Raw genomic sequence first — 25,982 nt, 5'->3', positions numbered from 1 at the left:
TTTCCAAATTATTTGTTCACACTGCATTGGACCTACCATCTTTATCTTCATTTCTTCAACTGCAGTTTTTACCGGTTTACTGGTACCAGAAAAAAAACGGTTTTACAGTAATGGTCCATGTACACAGACATCCATTACATTGTGTGCATGCTCATTCTTCAGTGAGTAGTCTTATTAAATTTACACATGATATTTCTGATTCTAAGTCCAAGCAACAGAAACATAAAGACGGAAACAACAGAAACATAAAGATTATTCTATATACAGAATAACTTGGAAGCTTTTTAGAGCAAAATAATAAATTATAAAAAAAAAAAAACACCCATCAAAAGATAATCACTTGGAAACAATAAAAAGAGTTATACCAATTCACTCTTGCTTAATTGTTTAAATGGAATTCACCTTTATTAATCCAAGCATGGTTGGCTGGGGTAAAGATGAATTAAAATGTAACATAGTAAACGACTCTTAGAGCATCATAAATGGCTCATCCGAATTCAAGAATGACTTACACCCAATGTAACTTAGTTTGCACAATTTGTTTTAGCACCCGATTCACTTTATGCAGTTTTGCACTGCTACACTTTAATTAAATTCACCCCATAATTTATAAAAAGTATAATAACAGAAACCACGAAGAAAGAAATGACACTTTTTTTTTTTCTTTGTGTATTGATATTTCTTTTTGAGAGCATGTCTCGTGCACTTAGAATTTAATCGAATTGAGGATCTTGAAAAATGTGTTTGGTGTGACGTAATTTCCAAACCGGCCTATCAGGATCAATCACTCGTATGTGAAGGGCGGAGCTTTCATGAGCTGCTGCTACAGGGACACCAAGATGGAAATCCAGGGGCTTTCTGACACAAAAAACACTCACTACCAACATGGCGTCCCGCTCCACACAACATTCTCTCAGCAGACAACAGCTTCAGGGATTCATGCGAAAACACGTCTGACTGAAAATGCGATCTCGGATCTCTCGGGACCGCTGGGCATCCAAAGTGACGACAACAACAACCGGGCCAGATCGTCGCCGCTTCGGGTTGCGGAAAATGGCAGCGCTCTGTCTCTGCAAAACAGCCATCATAAGACATATGATATACCGTCCGCAGTTGCAGAGCTCGGTGACGTGAATGCGTCCAGGCAAAAGGTATTCAATGAATTAGAGCTGCTGCCTTCTGTGTTTGAGAGGGCCGATGAACATGAGGACAACGATCTGCAAATGGCGCTTCCCCTCCTGGACACAGAAAGCTGTGAACAAAGACACACGACAGAGAAACTTCTCAGCAACAGCTCTGCCTCTTTAGGCAAGAGCCCAGATGAACTATATGTGGTTTTTAACATAGTGCATAAAGAAGACGACAGCAAGGAACGACAAATGAACTTTCAATACAAAGCAGAAGAAAATGGATCTTCATCGTCAAAGTCAAAGACTCTCAGTTCCCCTGTAGATTCAGATGGAAACTTCAACAGAACCTCGTCCAGAGCGGGACATCTTTCAAGCCACAGTAGCTTAAATACCAGATTTGAGAGGACAGACCAAAATGTTAGACACGAATTCTGTCTTGTGGCAGAGAATAGAGACCCAATATTGTCAGAAGACTATGCTGGGAGCAGTCAAACACCAAAGGTCTCTACTGTAGAAATGCTCAGCAATCATTTAGTTGAACATTCAACAGAAGAATTGATGCAGTGTGTGACAAAAAATAATAGCCTTGCATTTGTACCAGAGAACAGGGTTGCACCAGAGATGGCTGAATTAAATATCATGGATTATGCAACTCAAGAGTCCAGTAGTAATGGGGACTATGGTCCTGATGGGACTCCAATACCTGTAAATGAATCATTCTCTGGGACCATCATGATTAACAATCAGAGTATCATTGTGACTATTGAAAATGGAATATTGACCCTAGCCACCCCGCCAGAGGGCTACGCTTACAAGGAGGATGGAATGATAAGCTTAAAAGAACATTTGGGAATGAAAGACAATGAAGATCTTGTGCTGCTCAACTATGACGGTGGAAGTAAGTCCATTGGGAAAATCAGCAATGTGTCCTCAAGTGTACAAGATGAGCCTAAAGCCAGATTCACCAGCAGTGACTCGGAATTGGCTCTAGCTGATGACTGTTTGCTATCAGAAATGGGTGTAACTCTGGACTCTTGCCCACCAATTAAGCAAGAGGAAGGAACCATTTGTGCTATAGAAGATGGGAATAGTATTTACCAAAATTCTAAAATCAAATCAGTTGCTTGTGAAGAACTACAGCCAATAAACCTATTAACTGTATCTGGATTGACCAAGAAAGGTTCAGTAGTAAAGTATAGATGTCCCCAACCAGGCTGTTCCAGCACCTTTGACACCCGGCAAAATCTCAAAATTCACTTGGTTCTACACACAGAGGACCAGCGTCCCTTCAAGTGCACAGTGGAGGGCTGCGATTGGTCCTTCACAACGTCATACAAACTGAAACGGCACTTGCAGTCTCATGACAAAGTGCGGCCTTATAAATGTGAATGGGAAAACTGTGGTCGGCGTTTCACCACAGTCTACAATCTAAAAGCTCATGTTAGAGCACATGACCAGGAAAATGCATTTATCTGTGAAGTATGCAGTGAGAGGTTTCGCACAGCCACGAGGCTCACTAATCATCAAAGAACACATTTTGAACCCGAGAGACCACATAAGTGTGAGTTCCCAGGTGAGCTGAACTGATATCTTAATATCTCAGACAAAGTTGACAATAGGTAATGGCAATATTGCAGATACTAATACCGACCTGATGGTGGTGTTTCTGTTCCTCCTCAGGATGCGAGAAGACCTTCATCACTTTCAGCGCCCTGTTCTCCCACAACAGAACCCACTTCAGAGAAATGGCTCAGTACACATGCACCTATCCTGGCTGTGACAAGCGTTATGACAAGGCCTGTCGGCTCAAAATACACCTCCGCAGCCACACTGGTGAAAAAAACGCACAGATACTTGAAATAAAGTCATCACTTGAATTTTTTTAACAGTGATATAAAAATGTTTCCCCAGGTGAAAGACCTTTTGTTTGTGATTTTGATTCCTGTGGCTGGACCTTCACAAGCATGTCTAAATTACTGAGGCACAAACGGTGAGAAGCAGTTTCCAACCTTTATACCCATACATGCATGCACATTTATACTGTATATCCTATTGCTCTACAAGTTTCTGGTAATTGTGAATAATATTGTTATAAGTAACATATTTTAGGGATGCACCGAAATGAAAACTGTAATAATAACTTGTTTTCATGACAGATTTATTCAAACAATAAGTAATCAAGACATCACTAACAGGTTAAATAAAAATATAATGAATATGTAATACAGTGCATATATTTAGCAAAATTCTCTTCTCTAGTTTTTTATTTTTCTAGCTTACTAATGAGTGAATAGCTTTCTTGAGGTAAATGTAACGTTAAGTGACAATGTATAGCCTACAAGCTGTTTATTGACGTATTTCCCCGGTTGAAACACTGAGCGATCACATGAAACCGGATTCATTTCGGTAAGTTGTAATGTATCTTTCAACATACCTTCTGATGTTCCCCCATGTTTTTTTTTTTTTATGCTGTAACTAGTAAAGAGGAGATGAGACGATCAGTTCACGTGCACTTGATCCGTGCTGCCACTTGGAACTGAGACAATACAGTGATGTCACACTAAGAGTGCCAAAACAACGTTTATTGTTTCAATTTAATAATAAATTGAAAGAATTTTAAAGTTGAGACTTTGCTTCATATTAAAGTAACAAAGCTTTTTGCGATTATTGGATGGCAGGCGCGCACAAAGTTTTCTTCATACATCATCAGAAAACAGCTAAAAGACTAAAATATTTTATATTTAAGAAACCATATCATTATCATATAGAAATAAATTTTGTCAATCCAGAGCTAGTCTCCACACAGTTGACATGTTTGTTGTAGCTTATCCACGTTGTGCGCACAAAATAGACTTTTAATTAGCGCTTCTCCGATGGCACGTTTTGACTGGGTTCAGTGTCTGTTTCGGCCCTCCAAAACCATTTCAGGCCATCCCTATAATATCTATAAAAGTTTCATCATCATATTTTAATAAATAGAAAATGGTCTTAAAAATAAGTAAGGGATAATCCACGGCTAGCCATGCATTAAAGGATTTTAATGCACGACGTAGAGGCGAAGAACCGCCCGACGCGAAGCGGAGGGTGGTTGCCTCTACGTTTATACCTTGGTTATTTGCCAAGTTAAAAACAAGTTAAAGCTGTAACTGATGTTTACAGTGTCATTTTTTAACAGACGTGTAAAAATTACGGTTATTTTCTAAAGTTACGGCTCGTTAGTTCTAGCACTCCGTCCACTTTAAATAAAGGCCATATTCACCATACAAATTAAACGATATGCAAAAATCATCCATTTAGCCTACCTAAATAAACGTTTTCATATGAGTCTCTCGCTCTGCTTGCAAGTGTAACTGTGTTACTATGGTTACCAATGTTTATGGTAGCAGATTCATTTTGAACTGTAACTGTAATCAAACTGACTGGAACTACCTGTGCATTAAAGGGTTTTACTGCACACCTTCCAGCCAATCAGAATCGAGTATTTAAACAGCCCATGGTATAATCCAAATTAAATCCTTTATTATGCTAAAACTTAAATATCCTTTAATGCACCTGTGTCCACCACATTTTGGATAACATCTAAATACAATTTAGGTAACGTAACACTGAATGGATCTGTCCACTCCAGTGGACTGCATGCAGGTTTAAGATAGAAGTCATACTATTTCAAGTCAATGGAATTTTATAATTTCAAAATATGTATTGTTTAAAAGCAGCATCAACATGTTGTTGAAAGTCAGCCTCAAGATTCCCAGTGATTCAATAGGTGTTGATCTTCATGTGCAGGAAGCACGATGATGACAGACGTTTTGCATGTCCAGAGGAAGGCTGCGGGAAATCCTTTACACGGGCCGAGCACCTGAAGGGCCACAGTATCACACACCTGGGTACCAAGCCATTTGAATGTCCTGTTGAAGGTCAGTATTCAAGATAAATGGCAAAAATACCTCTGTAGGTATTTTATATTTATATAATTTATTTTAGTTAATCAATATCACACGAAGAGTGTCGTTTTTTTTTCTCCAAATAACTGCATGAGAACAAATGTGATATTGATTTTATACAACAGTTCAATAAACAAGAAGTTGATATTAATTGACTTACATTTTAGACACAATATTGCCTTTTTTTGCTCTATTTCACCAACGAAAATAGTTCCAAACAAAGCCACAGGACAGGTGTGCATCTCTTAGCAACACACGGCGGTGTTTTGTGAACGAATCGTTTGAATTAATGATTCTAGGGCTGCACCATTAATCGGAAATTACCCGTGTTTATTAGTCTTTAAATGCTCCTGTCGTCTGCTGTGTTCAGACTTAAGTTTTGTTTTACTACATTCAGAAAGTGCACTTAATTGAAGCAGATAAAATAAAAAGGGAGTTCACATCTCTCACTGCTTGTATTCATTGACGAAAATGTAGCCTTGTGCAGTAATATTGCAACGCATCATGAAATGATAATCATAATCTAATTGAATTTAATTGAATTTAATCAAGAGACCAGTGACAATTCACACCCCTTATATATATATATATATATATATATATATATATATATATATATATATATATATATATATAACAAAAAAGTAGGGCAGGACATAATTTTGTCTATTGGGAATTGATTGGATCATTGTCATTTCCTAATGCATGTTGTCCCGCCCCTGCAAGAGTAAACACATTATCAGAGAAGAATTGTCATCGCAAGAGGGAGGGGAAGTTACTTTGTTTAAAGATTAAAAGGGCACATGAATAAAAAAAAAAAAATCATGTGTAATAAATACAGCAATATTCCATAAATGGGAACAATCAATTTTGTTTTTATGGTCACTTTAAAGCAGGGCTCAGTAGTTTCGGGATTTCTTCGCTGTATTCTCGCTTTTTGCTCGCAGGTTTCTCTCTAGAGCTCCCCCCACAGCTTCGGAATAGATATTTGACAACACTGTTGTAAAAACTCGTTGTTGATTCTCAGACACCAGAGGCTAGTAGATCAACGACATCAAAGCACATGGGACATTCTTTAAAACTTCTTCTTCATTCGGGTTCGAACAGCGTGAGGGAGCGCAATAATGACAGCATTTTATCAGATTTCTTTTGGCCGTAAAGCAATTGTTTACATCGCGAGACCTGATATCACGCGAGACTTCCTGACGCAGCGGCCGGCGGCCCGCCGGCTCAAAGTTGCAAGTGCGGATTTTCCGCTCACGGGCACCAGGGGGGTGCGAAACAACCACCATTCCGAAATAAGTAATATAACCATTCCAATGACTCCGAAGCTGTTCAGTTAAGGTAAAAAAGTTACTTAGTTCACCTTTAACAGCAACAGGCCTCGAACAGTACAGGGCTCGAATAGCATTCGTTAATCAGCAGCGGTTGATTTTGTATTTGTACGTTTTTTTTAGTCATGGATCTCCATAATTTTCCATGTGAAATGTCTGACACTTTTCTTTTAATACTACCATTTCAGATTTAATTTTGTAATTGTTATTTGTATTTAAATGTGCAGGTTGTAATGCGAAATTTTCAGCTCGCAGTAGTCTCTACATCCATTCTAAGAAGCACAAGCAGGATGGAGTCAGTCTGAGGAGTCGCTGTCCTGTTGCTGGTTGCACCAAACACTTCTCATCACGCAGCAGCCTCAAGACACACATGCTTAAACACCACAACCTCAGCCCAGGTACACCGACACTCACACGCAACTTCAGGGTTATGACTAGGCCTGTCGCGATAGTCAATAAATCAATTAATCGCACGATAAAAAAAAATGAGCTCGATAATTTTCCCGGCCACGATAATGCCATTTGCATGCTTGTTTGTTTTCCTCGTGTCTCTCTCTCTCTACCAAAGAGACTGGATGTGTGGGGAGGCGGCGCCGCGCCGCTTGTCAGTCACATGGTCTTTGTATGGGAAAGCGGGACTGCTTGCGGCGACGGTTGGGAGAGAGAAAAGACGCTAGTTGTGAGTTGGAGGGAAAAAAAAGAAAAAGATGGAATTGGTTTCAAAGCCAAACGCGACAGCGAGCCCGATCTCATGAAAATGCGTATCTATACCACGAATGTTATTTCTCGTGCCATTTCAATATTGATTTATACGGCAAAAATAGTTTTTGCGTGAATATGAAACGCACTTTATGGCGTGTAATACTCCTCACCCCTAATCCTAACCAAGTATTTTCAGTGCGTAGCATATACACGCAATAAAGTGCGTCTCCGTCTTCCCGACAGTAAGTTACACAATCACTCGGGCGTTTGTTTAGTCGACAAAGTAACAGGAGGACAGTGCAAAATAGTGTGAAATGGCCTGTTGAGGCTTTTTTTTCAAATGTCCTAACCGGCAGTTTTGCCTGTTATGGAATATATCACTATTTATGTTTGAGCCTAATGTTTAATAATTTTTGAAGTGCAATTTTGTTTACATCCATTTTATTTATTGTTTTTGGTATTTATTCAAGTGAATTTTTTTGTTAACAGACACTGAGAGTCCATTGCTTTTATTGTTTTTGGTTGTTTTGTAAAAAAAATTTGTGGATATTTAAAAAAAAATTCGTTTTCAATGTTTAATATTCTTAAGAAATAAAAGTTTATAGATCTTTGAAAAGGTGTACCTGCATTATTATGCCATTATCATTATATTAGATGAAAATGGTCTCGAACAACAATATTATCGTTTATCGCAATAATTTCTTGGACAATTTATCGTCCAGTAAAATTTGTTATCGTGACAGGCCTAGTTATGACTTTATAAAACAACATTTAATAACCCAAACAACTAACTCCATTAACCACTTTAGACACAATGATTGCTGGCAGCACCAGATTTTGTTTACATTCACCTCACACTATTACCATAGGATTCTTATCTAATCTTGACAACTTTGTATCATTAGAAGGATTTAGGACTCTAAGCTTTATTATTTTACCACTATTTATGATAACTGTTACAGTGACTAATTTTTCTCATTTTTGTAAAAGGAAACATGAAATGCAAAATCAATTGGCAGTTTGATATTTAAAATATATTGATATTTCAGCCATATAAACCGTCAGCATGTTAAAGGGATAGTTCACTTTGAAATTAATTTTTGGTATGTTTTAGCTTACCTCAAGGGCATCCAAGATGTAGGTGTCTTTTTTTCCGCAGTAGTTTCAATTTTGATATTTTTAGGTCAAACCGTTCTTGTCTGTCAGTCATATAATGCAGGTCGATGGTCACTGTCTCAAAGAGCATGCACAGAGTCCAAATTAAATCAATTCCCCGTCGTCCAAATTAAACAATTCCCCATCGTAAGTACACATTGATGGCCTAAGACACGAAACGAGTGGTTTGTGTGAGAAAACGAACAGTATTTATATCGTTTTTACCTCTTATACACAGCCATGTCGAAGTGATCTGATCTGACGTGTACGCAGACTGGTGCATACATAGATATATACACTAGATGTCGCCTTAAAGACATTCGTTCCAATGAACTGCCGTAGACAAGGCGACATCTAGTGTGTATATATCTATGCACCAGTCTGCGCACACGTCAGATCAGATCACTTCGACATGGCTGTGTATAAGAGGTAAAAACGATATAAATACTGTTCGTTTTCTCACACAAACCGCTCGTTTCGTGTCTTAGGCCATCAATGTGTACTTACGATGGGGAATTGTTTAATTTTGACGACGGGGAATTGTTTTAATTTGGACTCTGTGCATGCTCTTTGAGATAATGACCATAGACCTGCATTATATGACTGACAGACAAGAACGGTTTGACCTAAAAATATCAAAATTGAAACTACTGCGGAAAAAGACACCTACATCTTGGATGCCCTTGAGGTAAGCTAAAACATACCAAAAATGAATTTCAAAGTGAACTATCCCTTTAAATACAGTGATACAGGTTTTTAGTCAATACCACCCAGCACTACTGAAACCAAACTTAGCCAAAGATATGTTTGGTATTCATTGTTTATGGCTGGATAGACCTTAGGCTCATCAAAGTTATATCTTAAAAACCTGAATGTTTAAATTGATTGTGTAACCATAACCTCTGTATCAACATAATGTTCCGTTCTTCCTGCAGATGTGTTGAGTCAGTTGGATGACACATCCACTTTAACTCCCAGCAGTGAACTGACAAGTATTTCACAGGCTGTTAGTGCCCCCTCGGGACCTGCAGGAGCAGAACTCAGCAGTCTGGACCTATCATCTCTCTTCTCCAGCATTCCTGCATGTCCTGGGACCACTGCTGTCTCTATAGGGAGTGAAAGCAGCTCTGGGGCAGGATCCTTCTCCATGGACATGCCTTTAGTTAACGCCGGAATCCTCACAATAGATCCGGCATCAGTCGGATCGGCTCTTAACGGGGCAAAAACTGTGGATCCTCTCATTTTAGCAGCTGGGCAAGGTATGGGCGTCCATGTATTGGAGACGGGATTGGGTGCTGTAGGAGGTGGAGGGGTTTTGCCCCATGCCACATTGCATTTGGATGATGTGCAAACAGTCAACCCAGAAGAGCTGGGAACACTAACTGCTCTGGCAATTCAGAGTACTGCATCTTCAGAACAACTCCACCCTCTGAATTCCTGCAATCCTTTGACTGTAGAATCCCCGTCTACTCTCACGCCATCACTCTCTTCATCGCTCACTCCGTCTCTTTCGTCACTGACTTCAGCTCTTCCTTCAGCACTCAGTTCATCTCTTGTTCCTTCTCTCTCCTCCTCCATGGCTCTCGCGGCAACTCCTGTAGCGGAGTTACTTTGTCCGCAGGCCAAGGCCGACCTGGCAGGCAGTGAGACAGTCGGTGGGCCCTTGTTAAGCAGAGTGGAGGTCATGGCTCAGTCAGATGGCAGTAAGGGGATGTGTCAGTTTGTGTTCCCCAGCCACAGTGGATCCTACAGTGCGCAGAAAACAACAGAATTGCCCTCGGTCACCCCCTGCCCTGTTATGGTTAGTTGGAAAGCGAGAGCACATGTTAATCTTGAAATTTCTGAAATTGTTAGCCATAAAATAGAGTTTAAAGGGTTAGTTCACCCAAAAATGAAAATTCTGTCAGTAATTACTCACCCTCATGTTGTTCCAACCCCGTAAGACCTTCGTTCATCTTCGGAACACAAATTAAGATATTTTTGATTAAATCTGAGAGCTGTCTCACTCCTCCATAGGCTTCTAAGGCATTAATACATTTTAGACATCGTTAATATAGTCCAAGTGACTACAGTGGCTCAATCTTAAGTTTACTTTTTGTGCGCAAAAACAAACAAAAATAACGACTTTATTCAACTATTCATTTCCTTCGCTCTGGGCCTTGAGTTTTTTCACGTAGTATAACTGCGCAGCGCTTCTGTGTTGTACGTCACACGCATCACACACATGACCAGTGTCGGCCAACAGTGAGCCTACGTGTGATGTACAACACAGATGCGCTGGACTATCACTTGGACTATATTAACGATGTCTTTAATACATTTTCTGGGCCAGCAAGTTATAATGCCTTAGAAGCCTATGGAGGAGTGATCCAGCTCTCAGATTTAATCAAAAATATCTTAATTTGTGTTCCGAAGATGAACGAAGGTCTTACGGGGCTGGAACAACATGAGGGTGAGTAATTACTGACAGAATTTTCATTTTTGGGTGAACTAACCCTTTAAGCTTCTTTTAGGGGCTTTCGCACTGGAGGAACCTTTTCACAGTTCCTATGACTATTGGCGGAAGCACCCGGATTTTGGTGTGTTCGCACCGCAGGAACTAGGAACGGTTTTAGTTGTAGGAACTCCTTTTGGAGGAACTAATTTAGCTCCTATTTGAGAGTAGATTCTAAACCAGCACTATAGGAACTACCAGTGACGGTAGTGACGCGGATTGGCTGAACGCTCTCGAAACACCGGCACCCGCCATTTAAAAAAGAAAAAGCTGTGTAAACTCACAGATTATAGCCTGGAAAACAGTGATAGATGGACCTCTTAACCCTCACGCTAAGGGGAAAATCCAACGCAACTTTGAGGGGACCAAGCCAAACATGATTATGTATTTCTGCTCAGCTAGCAACACTAGACATCAACCACACTGCATACGCTAATACCTTTTCATATACTGTCTACTTTCTATGTATAACAGTTCTATCTAATAACGTATTAGACAGGACTGTTAGACAGATCGTAAACTAATGAACGGAGAATGCGAGCACTGTGAGCTCAGGCTGTGGTGTTCTCAGCGCCGGTAAAATAAAGGGCCGCCGTGCCGTTAAAAAATGTCACAACAACACAACGCTTGCGTCACTTCAGAGTTCCTACTGGCGGTGCGAATGCAACCAGGAAAATGTTGCTGGGGAACCATTAGTTATCGTGGAACCACCCTGGTGGCTAGTTCTTAGAACTAAGTTCCTAGAACTACATGGTGCGAAAGCCTCTCTTATTTTGTTAAATGTTCCTTTTTCAGTCATTTTTAAGCAAGTTAACTCAAATGTCTGACTGTACAGTGTTCTTTTGTTCTGTCATTAGGAGAGCAGTGGATCAGCACGCACAGACTACAGGGCCATTCAGCTTGCCAAGAGGAGGAAACAGAAAGGCCCAGGCTCTTCCACATGTGCCTCAGAGAACGGACAAAGAAAGACTAAAGGATCAAAGGGCACCAGCTCTGCTCTGTCGACTAATTCAAGCGCTCATTTTGGAGAAGGAGCTGCTACAGGAAATGGTGAGCTACCCATCCGGGATCCGGTGACAGGCGCACAGTTTGTGCAGATTCAGCTGCTGCAGGTGAGATCATGGGAAAGAATTTGGAAGCATTCTCACTTCAGTTCAGTACATTGATTTGAGTGTGTTTGTTATAGGATGACCCTGCTGCTGATGGAGACTTGGCTTTCCAGTTGAGTTCACAGACCTCATGTTCACACTCTCAGCTCACTGTGGATCTGCCTGTCAACATCCTACAGGTTCATACAACAATTAAGCCTCATATTCATTGCATCATTTGTATTCTCTATTTTATTTGTAGTAGAGTGTAGTTGTAGTTTTTTATTTAAAGAATTATTTTCAACATTATTTCCCTGCAGATAAGACAGTAATTTGAAGTGGGAGGAAAAATTATATGTTCCAACTGCTAATTGCCTACTAGTTTATGAATGACATTAGCGGATGTCATTCCATGTCATTGACATTGCTGTTTCCTTGCTGCTAAAAATAAACCTTGTGTAGGGCAAAGATTGTTTATGTATGCCAATGGTGCATGAAATGCATATCAGAGATGAACAAGAAACACCACATGCATGTTGCTAAAAGTCACCGGCTCTCATTAGCCATGTTCCCATCAATCTATATTTTTAATTTTTTTGTGAATTTTGGGATATTGCATAAAAACAATGCTGCATGGAACCACCAAAGTGCGCATAAGTTCTAAAAATGCACTTAAAAAAACTGGTGCTCAATTGAGTGAATTTTTTTTATCCGATAAGAAGACATGTGCATAAACTACAGTGCAAACACATTTATAACCATAATGACGAAGCAACAAAAAAAACTGATTTGTGACAACTGTTTTTTTTGTGTGACAAATGAGTCTTGTGGGTTTATTTAGGATCAGTTCAGCTGAAAAAATGTAAAAACCCGATTTCATTCCATTACGTGATTGTGTGCCATAAAATGACCCTGTTGTGTATTGCAATTTGGAAATTCTAGACATTCAAACTGATCTAAATATTCTCATTTGTAGGAACCCACAGTCATGGCCGAAGATGAAAATGGATCTGATAACTCCCAGTTCACTGGTAGCACCATCAACCTACAAGATTTGGAGTGATAGTAGAAACAGGAGGTGCTACTCAAGGACCATATGATGGGCCGTCTTTCTCTTTCTTAGATGATCTTGTACATTTTCTCAGTGCCTCTACTGGTTTTATCATTGTGTAGTTTAATAAGAAAATCCCTTCATTCATGTTTAAAACAGGATATCAGAATAGTATTGTGCTCCATACAAAAAGCTAATTTGACCAAAAACAAAGCACATTTAGTTTTTTTAATTTTGATCATGTGACTTGATAAATGCTTGTTTTTTTCCAATATTTAGTTTTTAGATCTGGTGACTTGTGAGCACACACAAGACACATGGCAGTGAACATCATTGATCCGTCTCTTAACCAGAATAAATACTATTGGTCTATGAAATCTTTAACTGTTTATGTAATAAATCAAGTCAGTCTAATTGACCTTAACTTATTTGCCTGGTTGACCATTAAGGAACAAAGTTGTTTTGATGCCTATTTTTGTATGGCTTTGTAAAGTTCAGATACACTTATGTTCCATGTTTGTAAAAAAAAAAAAATCTACTTTTTATAAAATGATGCAATTGAAATGTATTTATTAGCTATGGTTTACTTCAAAACAGGTTAATAAAATTTTACATTTAAATGAACATTTTCACTAGTTTGTGTCTGTAAATGTCAATTTCGTATTCTTTGTTCTCAAAAGCTTTTGCATGTTTATGATTCATACATTTATATTCATGTCCTTTCAAACTTCAAAATTTAAACCTTTGTAAAAACAAGGAAACATCTATATACTTGATGCTATCTACTAGCTAAAGTTGTATGTAAATGTGATGCAAATTCGACTCTCTGCGTACTTGTGATTTAACTTAAGAAATACAGGAACTCTTCTTTTTCCCGGTCCGTGGTTTCAGCGCTTTTGTTTGGCTGACGTTTGCGGACAGTGGGCTGAGAGCGTGGCATCAGCTTCTTAACAGACTAAAAGAATAGAGAAAGCATGTTCTCACTCTCACTTGTTTAAAAAAGCAATGTCAGTCATTTAAAGAGGTCATATCATGAGACAAAACATTACTTCTTTTTTTTTCAGTGAAGAAATTGTGACAAATATTAAAATAATCACTCATTCTGCATTGCTTACACTGACTTTGTGACATCACACAGGTTACATGTCAGGGATGTCAATTGGTTAATCAGAAACTTGACCCACACTGTTACAGTGAGGAAATAGACAATGCGGGATAGATACTATTATTATTCCTAAACACCAAACAAAAAGTTAAGATTGTTTTGTGATCCTTTCACAATGTACTGGAGGCTTTACAAAAAAAAATTAAGCCTTTTTTCAAGATTTATACATTTCAATTAATAGTAAAATTCCATAAAATTGAATGGAATAATCTTTACATATTATGAATTAAGAATTTCAAATGAGTAAAAAAAACGAACTTAATCAAATATTTTGTATACATTTTAAACTTAAAGGTGCTCTAAGTGATGTTGGGTGACGTCACTTCTTGTTGACGTTTAAAGTATTGTCAAAAAAACGGAGGCTAGCTAGACCCTCCCGTGTGACATCGCTTAGAGCACCTTTAGGTTTAAACATAAAAAAAAAAAATGTCTATTCCCTTGTTCCATTAGGATTTATACAAAATATTTTATTAAGCTCTAGTTTTTTTACTCATTTAAAATTCTTAATTTATAATATGAAAAATATGTAAGGATTATTCAAATCAATTTGATAGAATTTTACTATTAATTGAAATGTGTAAATCTTGACTTGATTTTTTAATGAGGGATTGAATGATGAGGGAGTTGTAAATTCATACATGACTATAACCTGCAGCTGGAGTGATATTTTTTTTTTAAACTGCTTTTCTTATAGGAGGGTGATAAATGGTCACAAAATTAAATATGGGAAAATAAATATGACCCCTTTAATAGTGATAAACAATTGTGATATACTTTTATGACTAGAGCCAAAAGGTAAATTAAGCATTTGTTGCAGTAAAACTTGTTTTCTTTTCTTACCGTTTTTTTTATCTCATTCTGCGATCTTTCCAAGGCTTTTTTCTGTCTTTCCTCCTGTTGTTTAATCTGCAAATGTATCTTCTCATCACGCAGTCTAAAGGGTAAAAGAAGTTTAGAAACGAAATAGATACAGATGATTTTGTTGCTGGTTTAATGTATATGTACACTGACAAAACATTGGTGCAAAAAACAATTCTCACTCAAAAAATGACTAGAAAATTTCACTATTAGAAAGAAACGGCAAGTAACATTGAATTGAACATGAAATATCGAAGTACCAAAACTAAAATAGTATTGACATTTTTTACAGTGTATGGTCACCTCAATCTCCTCTCTTTCTCTTTGGCACGTTCAGCTATACTCATTTGGTCTTTTGGAATCGTTTCGGCATTTTCCAGAAGCTGCCCCAATATTTCCTCAATGGCTGTCAGCATCTGCAAAGTGTTTAGGTTTGCCTCTGTTTCCCCCACACAGCAGTGATACACCTCCTCCACCTTATGGCTCAGTGTGTCAAGAGTCTTGTCCTGACGGCAGGGTACAAGTATTCTTAAGTCACTAGATATGTTTTTAAACAAGTCATCAGTGTCCAATGATTTATCAATGCAAAGATTTTTAGAAGCAATGCGTAGTACGTAGTCAAATTTTTTATATCTTTGACTCAAGATGAACAGCACAAACAGCGTGATATTGCTTCTACTGCTGTCTTGTAGTTGGATGTATGGCATATTTTAGGATTTTATAGAACCTTCCTACATTTTTAAATGATTGTTGTAAATCTGTAAAGATGACATCTTGAATGCCTATAATTGCTAGTGTTTATGTGTTTTTTAGTTTACCCGTTGAAATCATCTGAAATCAACAGTCTTGTCAAAAAGATTACATTGGAATTTTGCACGTTCTTCAAGTAAAATCTTGCTCTCAATTGATTACAATTTAAGTTTGAATCTATCTTTCCCTCATGGATCATGGTGAGTTTTTGGATCTGGTCCATCAAGGTCATTATCCTGACAGTGCCCTTTTTGCTTTTAATCAAAAGGATTTGTGATCCCCCTTCGCAGTAAGGGTGATGGATCCCACCTCCCTGAATCTGCTTTAGTCCTGGAGCTATTCTCGGAATCCATTCCTCTGTACTCCCTAGCCTAGACCACCCAGTACCGGTGGTCCCAAGTTCATTGGACCCAGCACTGCAGTCCCTAGCCTGATGGTCCCAAGTCTGTTGTTTCGTCCCCCATCTTTGGTGCTTCTAACGATGCACACTTCTCTGTCAGACAACCGAGGCCTTGCCTGTTCTGTCACGGCCGTCCCTGAGTTCCCCGTGTTCATGGTCTTGTCACTGTTACGGTTTTGTTCATGTATTTTGCTACCTTGGACGATCTGTTTTGTTTTGCTTTTTCCCAGGCTCTGAACTTCTAGAGTATTACTTGTGTTTTGTTTTTTGTTAAATTTTATATGAAATAAATGTTATACTCTGAAACTGTGAGAACAATCCACAGCCTTAAAGTGGTGTTCCATATTTGAGGCCCCCCTCACCCGAACTATCCTGCCCCCTCAGTCAAGATGAAAGTGAAAATGCTTTTTAATGATGAAACAGGCTTTCTAGCATTAAAATTAGATTACTATAGCAACATTTATTTAAAGACAGTCTGTTTTACAAAGTCACAAGTGCATTCATGTGTTTTGAAGAATGTGTGGCTTTGGATGGCGCCCTGAAGAGAGGGTGGGATCTCATGCTTTCAAAGCTAACTTGCTATTGCTAGCTGCTCCGAAAACTACATAGCCAGCATTGGGAAACACAGCTTAGTTTAAAGGTAGGGAGGCCAGTTTTCAACTTAAAACTTTAGTAGTTATCAAACACCTAAAATTAGTGTCTGAAAGATTTTACAATCCAGACAAATTTTTCCTAACTCATGTGATTTTAATACATATTTTATTAATATATAAAACACTACTTTGTGTCATTGTTAAATCAAGTTTTTTTTTCTGTATATTGAAATTAAATTACCTTACCTTACTTTAAATTACCCTAAAATAAATTAACAAGAAGTCCTGCATGTGTGTAAAGACAGTAGGGCTGCCAAAGTTAACATGTTAATGTGTGAGATTAATTAAACTAGTGCAAAATGCCTGTGCAAAATCAGTTTTTGTGTGTGTTTTAGTAATTGTTGGTTTGGTGTATTTGAGTGCTCATTGTTACAATTACACAGCAAAAGTTCAGTGACATTTTTATTTGTGCATTGTAGAAAGCAAATACTGATACTGACATAATGACATACAATAAATGTGGAAAATAGAAACTACACGATTCAGGGAGCAGGCTACTCAGTGAACTCGACGATTCAGGGAGCAGGCTACTCAATGAACTCGACGATTCAGGGAGCAGGCTACACAGTGAACTCCGAAAAAATGCTACGCTTGAGAAAACAGTTTGTGAATAGGTTACTACAAATGATGGCTGTGAATAAAATATAATATTCAGAAGTAAACAGTGTAGCTGACAGAGTGTTTATGTCAGAATGTTTATTTTTTAAACCACAACCTTCTTGGGGCTTCTTTGACCGATACAACCCTCTTAATGTCAGAATGTTTATTTTTAAACCACAACCTTCTAAGTGCTTCTTTTACCGATATACACTCACCTAAAGGATTATTAGGAACACCTGTTCAATTTCTCATTAATGCAATTATCTAATCAACCAATCACATGGCAGTTGCTTCAATGCATTTAGGGGTGTGGTCCTGGTCAAGACAATCTCCTGAACTCCAAACTGAATGTGAGAATGGGAAAGAAAGGTGATTTAAGCAATTTTGAGCGTGGCATGGTTGTTGGTGCCAGACGGGACTGAGTATTTCACAATCTGCTCAGTTACTGGGATTTTCACGCACAACCATTTCTAGGGTTTACAAAGAATGGTGTGAAAAGGGAAAAACATCCAGTATGCGGCAGTCCTGTGGGCGAAAATGCCTTGTTGATGCTAGAGTTCAGAGGAGAATGGGCCGACTGATTCAAGCTGATAGAAGAGCAACTTTGACTGAAATAACCACTCGTTACAACCGAGGTATGCAGCAAAGCATTTGTGAAGCCACAACACGCACAACCTTGAGGCGGATGGGCTACAACAGCAGAAGACCCCACCGGGTACCACTCATCTCCACTACAAATAGGAAAAAGAGGCTACAATTTGCACGAGCTCACCAAAATTGGACAGTTGAAGACTGGAAAAATGTTGCCTGGTCTGATGAGTCTTGATTTCTGTTGAGACATTCAGATGGTAGAGTCAGAATTTGGCGTAAACAGAATGAGAACATGGATCCATCATGCCTTGTTACCACTGTGCAGGTTGGTGGTGGTGGTGTAATGGTGTGGGGGATGTTTTCTTGGCACACTTTAGGCCCCTTAGTGCCAATTGGGCATCGTTTAAATGCCAGGGCCTACATGAGCATTGTTTCTGACCATAGCCGCATTTCCACCGAAATTACCCGGAACAATTTGTCCCAGGAACTTTTTTTGCCCCAGACCGGTTGCTTTCTGCGTTTACACCGCGGTCTAAAGTACCGGGAAGGTAAACTGTGCGCAACTGCTCCTCCCAGTCTGCGACGGACAGTAATCAGTTTTGAGCGCCACATTTAGGTATGGAGGAGATTCAAACTGTGCTGCAGTTATGTATTGGTTTACTAACGAGGTAATCAACAAAACAAAATAGACGAGCACTGATACTAAAGCGTGTTCAGAAAGCTCGTATGCGAATAAAATTAGACAACGTATGTTATCAGTTATTGTGAGATGCCTGGGACGAACGCGCAACAATTTCCTCTTTCGCAAATACGCTTAAAAAAAGCCTGAACCCCGTCTATCAATCATAAATAGTGACAGTCTTGTAAATAGTTGTTTGTTACTAACCTCAAAGCGCTATTTCAATCCTGTTATAGTAAATTTGTAACATGGTTTGGAGTGCCTTGCAATAGATGACAATGTGTAAACATAATGACTTAATAATAAAAGCTGTGACAGAAAAGAGACGAGCACTGATAAAGCGTGTTCAGTAAGCTCATAATGCTAACGTTAGATATAAAATTTGTATGTTATCAGCTATTGCGGACATTGACCGTGAGATGGCTGGGACGAACGTGCAGAAAGTTTCCTCTTCCACAAATACCCTTAATAAAGCCTGAAACTCGTCGCCAGTCCACCAGTTTTTTTATTAAATTCCATATTTGCAGACAGACAACTCTTACTGCATGAAGCCACGACACGAACCGCAATAGATTTTTTTTAAAGGGAGGTTAAAAATAAATAAAATGCTGCGTGGATTCATCCAACCAAAATGCGGCGTGAACACAACCAATCAGCTTGTGCAGCGCACAAGTCCCACCCCTGAAAGTTCCTGAACTTTGAAAAAGTACTACCTCATGAGCAGGGACTATCGGAGGGGGAAATATTTACCCGGAACTTCATTTAGACCCTGGTTCCTGCGGTGTAAACACATCGAGTACCAGCCCAAAGTCCCTAGTTCCTGGGGAAAGTTCCTGCGGTGGAAACGCGGCTCATGTCCATCCCTTTATGACCACCATGTACCCATCCTCTGATGGCTACTTCCAGCAGGATAATGCACCATGTCACAAAGCTCGAATCATTTCAAATTGGTTTCTTGAACATGACAATGAGTTCACTGTACTAAAATGGCCCCCACAGTCACCAGATCTCAACCCAATAGAGCATCTTTGGGATGTGGTGGAATGGGAGCTTCATGCCCTGGATGTGCATCCCACAAATCAACTGCAAGATGCTATCCTATAAATATGGGCCAACATTTCTAAAGAATGCTTTCAGCACCTTGTTGAATCAATGCCACGTAGAATTAAGGCAGTTCTGAAGGCGAAAGGGGGTCAAACACAGTATTAGTATGGTGTTCCTAATAATCCTTTAGGTGAGTGTATTTAACGATATCTTTTGCATTTCTAATCCAAACAACATCAATCTTGGCACTGCACTTACTCGTGCCCGTAGCGAGAAACCTGTCAAGTTTGAAATCCATCGGACTAATGGTTCGAGAGATATGCGACAGACGTTTCGACAGACGTATGTGACATACTGACAGACGTTTCTGTAATTTATAGATAGATATTTATATTTAGCAATGCATTTCTTAAAGGCAAATATGCATTAATTGAAGCTCAACAGGGATGAAATGTCACTGAGTACATTACACTGTTAATGAGAAGACTGGCAAAAATATTCATTTATTTTTATTATTCAGGAACTGGATGCACTAAATTTGGAAGTGAAAATATACAGTATATTCATATGAAATTTTAAGAATTCAAAACGGAAGATACTGAATTTTATGTCAGCACAGAAAAGATGATTAATTGTTTTAATCAACGGGCAGTCTGTTTGTCAAGGAAGCTTACAAAGAAAATGACAAAGTAGCACAACAGAAGACAAATATGAAACCCACAACAACAACAAAAAATTCATACCTGGTCCTCTGGTTTGTACTGTCCAAAGCTGAAGTGTTTGGCTTTCAGTTCAAGCTCTGCTGTTCTCTCTCTCTCCTTTTGAATGGTGTCACTCATGAAATCAATCTGCTCTTTTAGCTGCTTTGACTCAGACTCCCTGCATATGCACAAACAAATATAAACATTTATCTACTGGTATAATTAAATAAAAAAAAACATATTGGTGCAATTCTAAGGCACATAGGTACACACATGTTTTTGCGAGTCAGTTCAGCATTCTGTCTGAACTCCTCCAAAGTCTCTTCTGTCTCTCTAGTGTTCTGGATGAGAGAAAGGTTCTGCTCTTCCAGCTCAGTCATCAGATTCAACAGATCCTGAGGATCTTTGAAGAAGATTTCTGGGTCCTCCTAATGGTGGTAATTTAAAACAAGGAGGTTAAGGAGGAATCTGTTAGCATTCCCATTCATCTCATTGGCAGTTACAGGAGCCCCCCGAAAGAACGTGATTTGAAATCTGCCATATTTTTTCATGGCCGCTCAGGTCTACTGTTTTGAGCCAATCACCTGAACTGTAAATGCCATGTGACTAATCACTCGGTACAACGTTGAAACTGTGATTTGTTAAAATATTGTTGTATAAATTAAATATTGTAATTTATCTTTTCAAGAATTTCATTATTTTGATGAGCCTTTCTTTCTTCAACATTCTCTTTATATAAGAGGTGTATTCAAGTTATAGTACATGTCAATTGCATGTATTTTTAATAAACATTATATCATTGACCTATATTATTCTTTTCACAAGTTCATTTCACACATTTATATGATAAGCCCAAAAACATCTATTATACTATAGTCAAATATTATCAAATAGCAACATATTGTTGCCTGAATGGCCATCAATGGAGAAAATTCCATTTTGCTGCCAGATGGTGTAGTTACAGAATCTCTTGGCAAAGGCAAACAGAACCATGCTATCCAGCCAAACCCCTGACAGACACCTTAATTTTCAGGTTGTAGGTTTAGGCATAAAACATAAATCTGTTAAGTACTGTATAGTACATAAATACTGTAAATATAAAATTTGAAAAATGTAAATGAACTGCTTAATTCAAAAGAATTTTAGTGGATATTAACCTCACAATCCGAACTGTCAGTCCCAGGTGCAGATCTAAAGTGAAAACAAAGCATTATTAATGAGTCATGCAAACACGCAAAGCTTTTTTACACTCAATGCTATGGTTTGTACATACATTTTGCTGCTCTGACGGCCGGACTTCACACTTTGTCTAGATGAAGCCCTGGCCTCCCGAGAGGATGAAAAACCATGAGCCACTCGTCTTTCTTCACCTATATGTGTTTGAATACATTTGTTTTAAAGAAAACCAGGCAGTCAATAATTAAAACCGTGTTCGGGGGAATTTATATTTTGCACTCTTATTTTAAACAAACGTCATTTTGAAAGCTTGTAAAGTTGCCAGCGTACGCTTGCTGTCTGGAGGGACCGTCCTTCTCTCTCTGTTCTTCTTGACTTTTTCTGTCTGCTTTCCATCACTCTCAGTATTGGTGGAGTCAGTAGAGTGCCTGCTTTTGGATCTCTGTTTCTCTTGCCACTCTGGGGGTGACAGCATCAGCAGAAACTCTTTATACTTTTTATACTCCTTCAGGATGTCCTCATACTTAGAGATGTCACTAAAATAAAAGGATAAGCAGAGAAAAAAAGATAAAGAAACAAGATGAAATATTTTGGAAAGCATCTAACCATACAAATTGTTTATACCTCTTGATTGCCACCATTTTGGAAGTAGTCTTCTTGATCTCAGCTACTTTCTCCAGCTTCATCTTGGTCTCCTGCTCAGCACTGAACAGTATTTAATGGTTTTAGTCATAAGATTTAGGTCACGTATTCTGCTGTGTTAATGCATGCCCATGTAAAAAAGAAATCATTTGATATGCCAATTTATTATCTTTTAAACATTGAGTTTCTCACTTCAAGAATTATAATTCAAGATATCAACAGGACTGTAATGATAGTACTTCTGTTTCTTTATAATATTTTATAAGTGCAAGTTCGTATGACTGGTACGTTTTGATAGCTTCCACAGAATTCTTGTCATTTTCTTTCAGAAATTCTTCAAACAAAATGGCATCGTCTTCCAAGAACTTCTCAGCTCTTGTCAATTTTCCCTCTTCTTCTGCAGCCATTTGCTCTAGAAGCTGAATCTCTTCTTTCTTTACTGCCAGAGAATACTAAAAAAAAAAAGTAATAGAAAACATGTGTATGAAAACAATCAGACACAGAAGAACAGAGAACCAAACACAGAGGTTGAGTAAAGAAAGGCGCGTCAGAAACAATGCATAAAACAAAGACAGTGAGCAAATGTCTACCTGGCTAGTGCTGAGAACTAGAAAAACAAAATATCATCTTACCTCAAGTAAGAACAGCTCTCGTCTCTTAGTGATATATTCATTCATGCTTCCTTTATCAATTTTGAGGTCTTAGAAAATGAGAATAACAACAGTAGGCTTTTTTTAGTAGGCTTACATTTACATTTAGTTGGCTTACAACAGTAGGCTTACATTTTTAGGCTAACTTTTTACTTGCTGTGGGTTTAGAAGTTTGATGCAGACGTGGTGTGGTATGGCATGGCTCACCTTTGATAGATGCCCTCCATGCAGGTGTAATTTGGAGCTGTCCATGAGTGTGTGTAACTGGTGTGTTACTCTCCCCTTCTTTCAGTTCCTTGCTCAGTCTGGCTTGTCTTGCCCTAGTTCTGGCTGCAAATGTCATCTTCTCATGGACAGGTAAATCCAACTTACTTTGGTGCTCCTGCCATGACAGAGTGCACAATTTCAACTTCTAGCACACAGCTTCAGACTTAAAGCAAGTGCTAACAACTAAAACATGAGATGCCTTACATCTCATGTCCTTAAACTATTTTCCTTCCTTCTTAAAGCTTTTTACCCCCAAGGGAATGTTCTCATAAATCAAGCGTAATGTTAGTTCTGGCAGGTCACGTTAGTCAAGCTCGCATCAGCTGACTCTCAGCTGATCCACGTCTACCTATAGGAATATGACGCCTATCATAGCATCCATATATAAGCTCCTTCAGTATTATCAACAGATATCGCGTTTTTTCAGGAGCCAATTCCCTCCTCCATCCCCAGCTCCTCCTCTCGGCCAAGTCAGAATTTGGCATTCTGATTCCCCTTTGAATCAGACTATTTAACCTGAGGGGGGATTTTGCTGCTCTCCCTGCTCTTGTCCATGCAGGGAGTTCTTGCCCAGAATAGAACCATACCACCAATCCTTACTGTATGCTAATTGTCAATCGTATTTGACGATAGTGGTCTTGACAGAACCTTGGATAAAGTTCTGGCAAGGTTTTCTCAAAGTTGATAACAAACATTCTTCCAGTAACATTAATGGAATGTTTGTTCAAAGTTATCTGGTCTTTAATGTTCTCAAAACAGTAACACAAAAACGTTTTACATTGTTCGTGGAACTTTTTTGTTTGTTTGTCTAGCTGTCTTGTTTCTAAACATTCGAACAATCTAAAGTAACGTTCCCAAAATGTTTGCAAAATGATCAAATGCAGTGTTCCTCTAACATTCATATAACCAAGATTTTTTGTTTGTTTGTTTTTTAAACTGGATGTTTGTCATAACAGAATGGGAATGTTAGTAATACATTCTTAGAACATATTTTTGTTAGTTGTAAGTTAGGCTGTTTTTGTAATACAACCCTGATGTCGTTTAAGTGCTGGCTTTATTCTTTAAAATGGGTATCAGCTAAAATTCAATGTATTAAATGATACAAACCAGCATCCTCTGAGTTTTTTCTTTGCTCCTCATCTGGAAAAGATCATTGTGTTCAGGGATTTTGAAAGGATTCACATCATCGCTGCTTTCTAAATTAAACAAACACACACATCCATACTTACAAGGATATTTCATTGATATAATGGGTTTTATACAGAGCAAATAGGTCGTGGACCTATACAGTACCTATATTGCAGCCTTTAAGTAGAGCTAGAAACCATATTTACAAATTCAGAGTAGGCCTGAATGGCCCAATTAAGATGTACTTTTTTGTTAGATACCATGCATAAACAAATGATGGAAATAGCCTAATATACAAATAAATGTAAAATATAATGACTGAACATTTTTGTTTTAATTTTCCGACTTGAATAGCCTACATGATATGTTGTAATAATGCTCAACTCACAGCTGGGTGCACTGAAGAGGGACAGTTCACCCAAAAATGAAAACTCTGGCATCATTTACTCACCCTCAAGTTGTTCCAAGCCTGTATGAATTTATTTCTTCTGCTGAACACAAACGAAGATATTTTGAAGAATATGGATAAATGTCAGTAAATGATGCCAGCATTTTCATTTTGGGGTGACCTATCCCTTGAAGGATAAACCACCACAGAAAACTGCATTTTTACAGTACCGGTACTATAAATGTGGGGACATTTGGTCCAGGACCACACACACACAAACAAACATTCAAACAGCTTTAACGCATCTAACCAAATATATATGGCCTGCTGTATTTTTTTCATTAGATTCAAGACATGCCAATGTAGTTACATTATAGCCTATTAGAATTATATTACAGATATAGCCTAGAGAAATCTGCTTGCCCATAAATGAATCACCCAGGTATGAATCCATATGTGTCTTGCTGTGTGCTGATGTTGCAGATTTGGACACGCTGCTCCAACGGTAAATAGCGAATTAGATCAGTTCAATTCAGCGCTCTCTAAACCTGCAAATGGATCAGAAAGAGTAAACCCGTTCGGATGAGCCAGTTCGAGGAGACCTTTCCCTTGTTGCGTTTTAGGTTGCCAGGGTAACTTTATATTGGGCATATTCTTTCCATGAAAAGTAGGTGGCGGTATTTCACTAGATGAATTCTTCATAACCTGTGGTAAGAGCGCCTCCAGATGTTTTGTCTTTATGCAAACATTTAGAACACATATACTATACCAGGCAAATTAAAATCCTTCAGAATATACCCACCATTTTACCATTTATTTAACATTTTGTAGTTTTGTATTTTATTTGTTGTGGTATAATATCTTCAGACTTATTTTGGTTGGTGTTCAGTTTTGTACTAGTTCAAAGCAATATTTTTTTTCTTCTATTAAACTCAGCACATATTTTATTTAAATGATTCCACTGCTAGGTATGTGATATAAATGAATCCATATTCAGAAAAAGATCGGCCTACAGATATTTTTTGTCATTTAATTGCTGCATGCCCGTGATGGTTATTTGATTAATACGTTTACTGATCAAAAGTCTAATAGTTATACAAGTATTTTAACCTAATTTCTGCCTCACTTAAAAAGGGTTTCAAAATTAAAGAGTTTGTGGATTAGGACATTTTACTTGAGTTCTTGCTGATTCATTCACTAAGGGTCAATATACATCTCAGATGTCAATCATTAACTCTAGTATGATAATGATTTTAGTCTGACTGAGGTCCAGTGGGAACTGGATTAAACCAGGACACACTTTTTTAATTTGCAAAATATAATCTTAAACATTTTATGTAAAATATGCTGTATAGCAATAAATAGGATTTTGAATAGTATTCTAAATTAGGC

The 25,982-nt window shown here is 38.3% G+C and overlaps 2 protein-coding genes and 1 long non-coding RNA gene across 6 annotated transcripts; 1 reads left to right on the top strand and 2 right to left on the bottom strand.

The window, feature by feature from the left end:
- Positions 1-802: 802 nt before the first annotated feature.
- LOC309474287 (zinc finger protein ZXDC) lies at positions 803-13,522 on the top strand. The gene is made up of 9 exons (XM_082136706.1): positions 803-2,703; positions 2,811-2,963; positions 3,042-3,120; positions 4,917-5,047; positions 6,636-6,806; positions 9,201-10,066; positions 11,617-11,871; positions 11,946-12,047; positions 12,824-13,522. Exons 1-9 carry the CDS (start codon positions 813-815, stop codon positions 12,908-12,910), a joined length of 3,735 nt encoding a protein of 1,244 aa, XP_081992832.1. The 5' UTR covers positions 803-812; the 3' UTR covers positions 12,911-13,522.
- LOC309474483 lies at positions 6,704-9,194 on the bottom strand. Its single transcript, XR_014197316.1, has 3 exons — positions 9,016-9,194; positions 7,852-8,195; positions 6,704-6,828 (listed from the first exon to the last, which is right to left on the bottom strand). It is a non-coding gene; the product is annotated as an uncharacterized lncRNA (long non-coding RNA).
- On the bottom strand, positions 13,349-25,207 carry cfap100 (cilia and flagella associated protein 100). 4 transcript variants are annotated; one of them, XM_082136881.1, is made up of 15 exons: positions 25,014-25,207; positions 24,182-24,270; positions 23,015-23,189; positions 22,790-22,857; positions 22,446-22,609; positions 22,140-22,220; positions 21,846-22,051; positions 21,613-21,709; positions 21,497-21,530; positions 20,613-20,767; positions 20,382-20,517; positions 18,097-18,153; positions 15,225-15,427; positions 14,904-14,997; positions 13,349-13,853 (listed from the first exon to the last, which is right to left on the bottom strand). In XM_082136881.1, the coding sequence occupies exons 1-15, from the start codon at positions 25,042-25,044 to the stop codon at positions 13,740-13,742; spliced, it is 1,704 nt and encodes a 567-aa protein (XP_081993007.1). In that variant the 5' UTR covers positions 25,045-25,207; the 3' UTR covers positions 13,349-13,739. The 4 variants fall into 4 exon arrangements, with proteins under 4 accessions (XP_081993007.1, XP_081993008.1, XP_081993006.1 ...); XM_082136882.1 differs by having other exon boundaries at positions 25,029-25,207; XM_082136880.1 differs by having other exon boundaries at positions 24,182-25,207.
- Between the last annotated feature and the right edge of the window lie 775 nt (positions 25,208-25,982).

This window comes from Leuciscus leuciscus (assembly GCF_965113295.1).
Source record: "Leuciscus leuciscus genome assembly, chromosome: 14".
In the NCBI taxonomy this organism is placed as follows: Eukaryota; Metazoa; Chordata; class Actinopteri; order Cypriniformes; family Leuciscidae; genus Leuciscus; species Leuciscus leuciscus.
The sequence above is the reverse complement of the archived record's forward strand: the minus strand, read 5'-3'. Positions and strand labels throughout refer to the sequence as shown.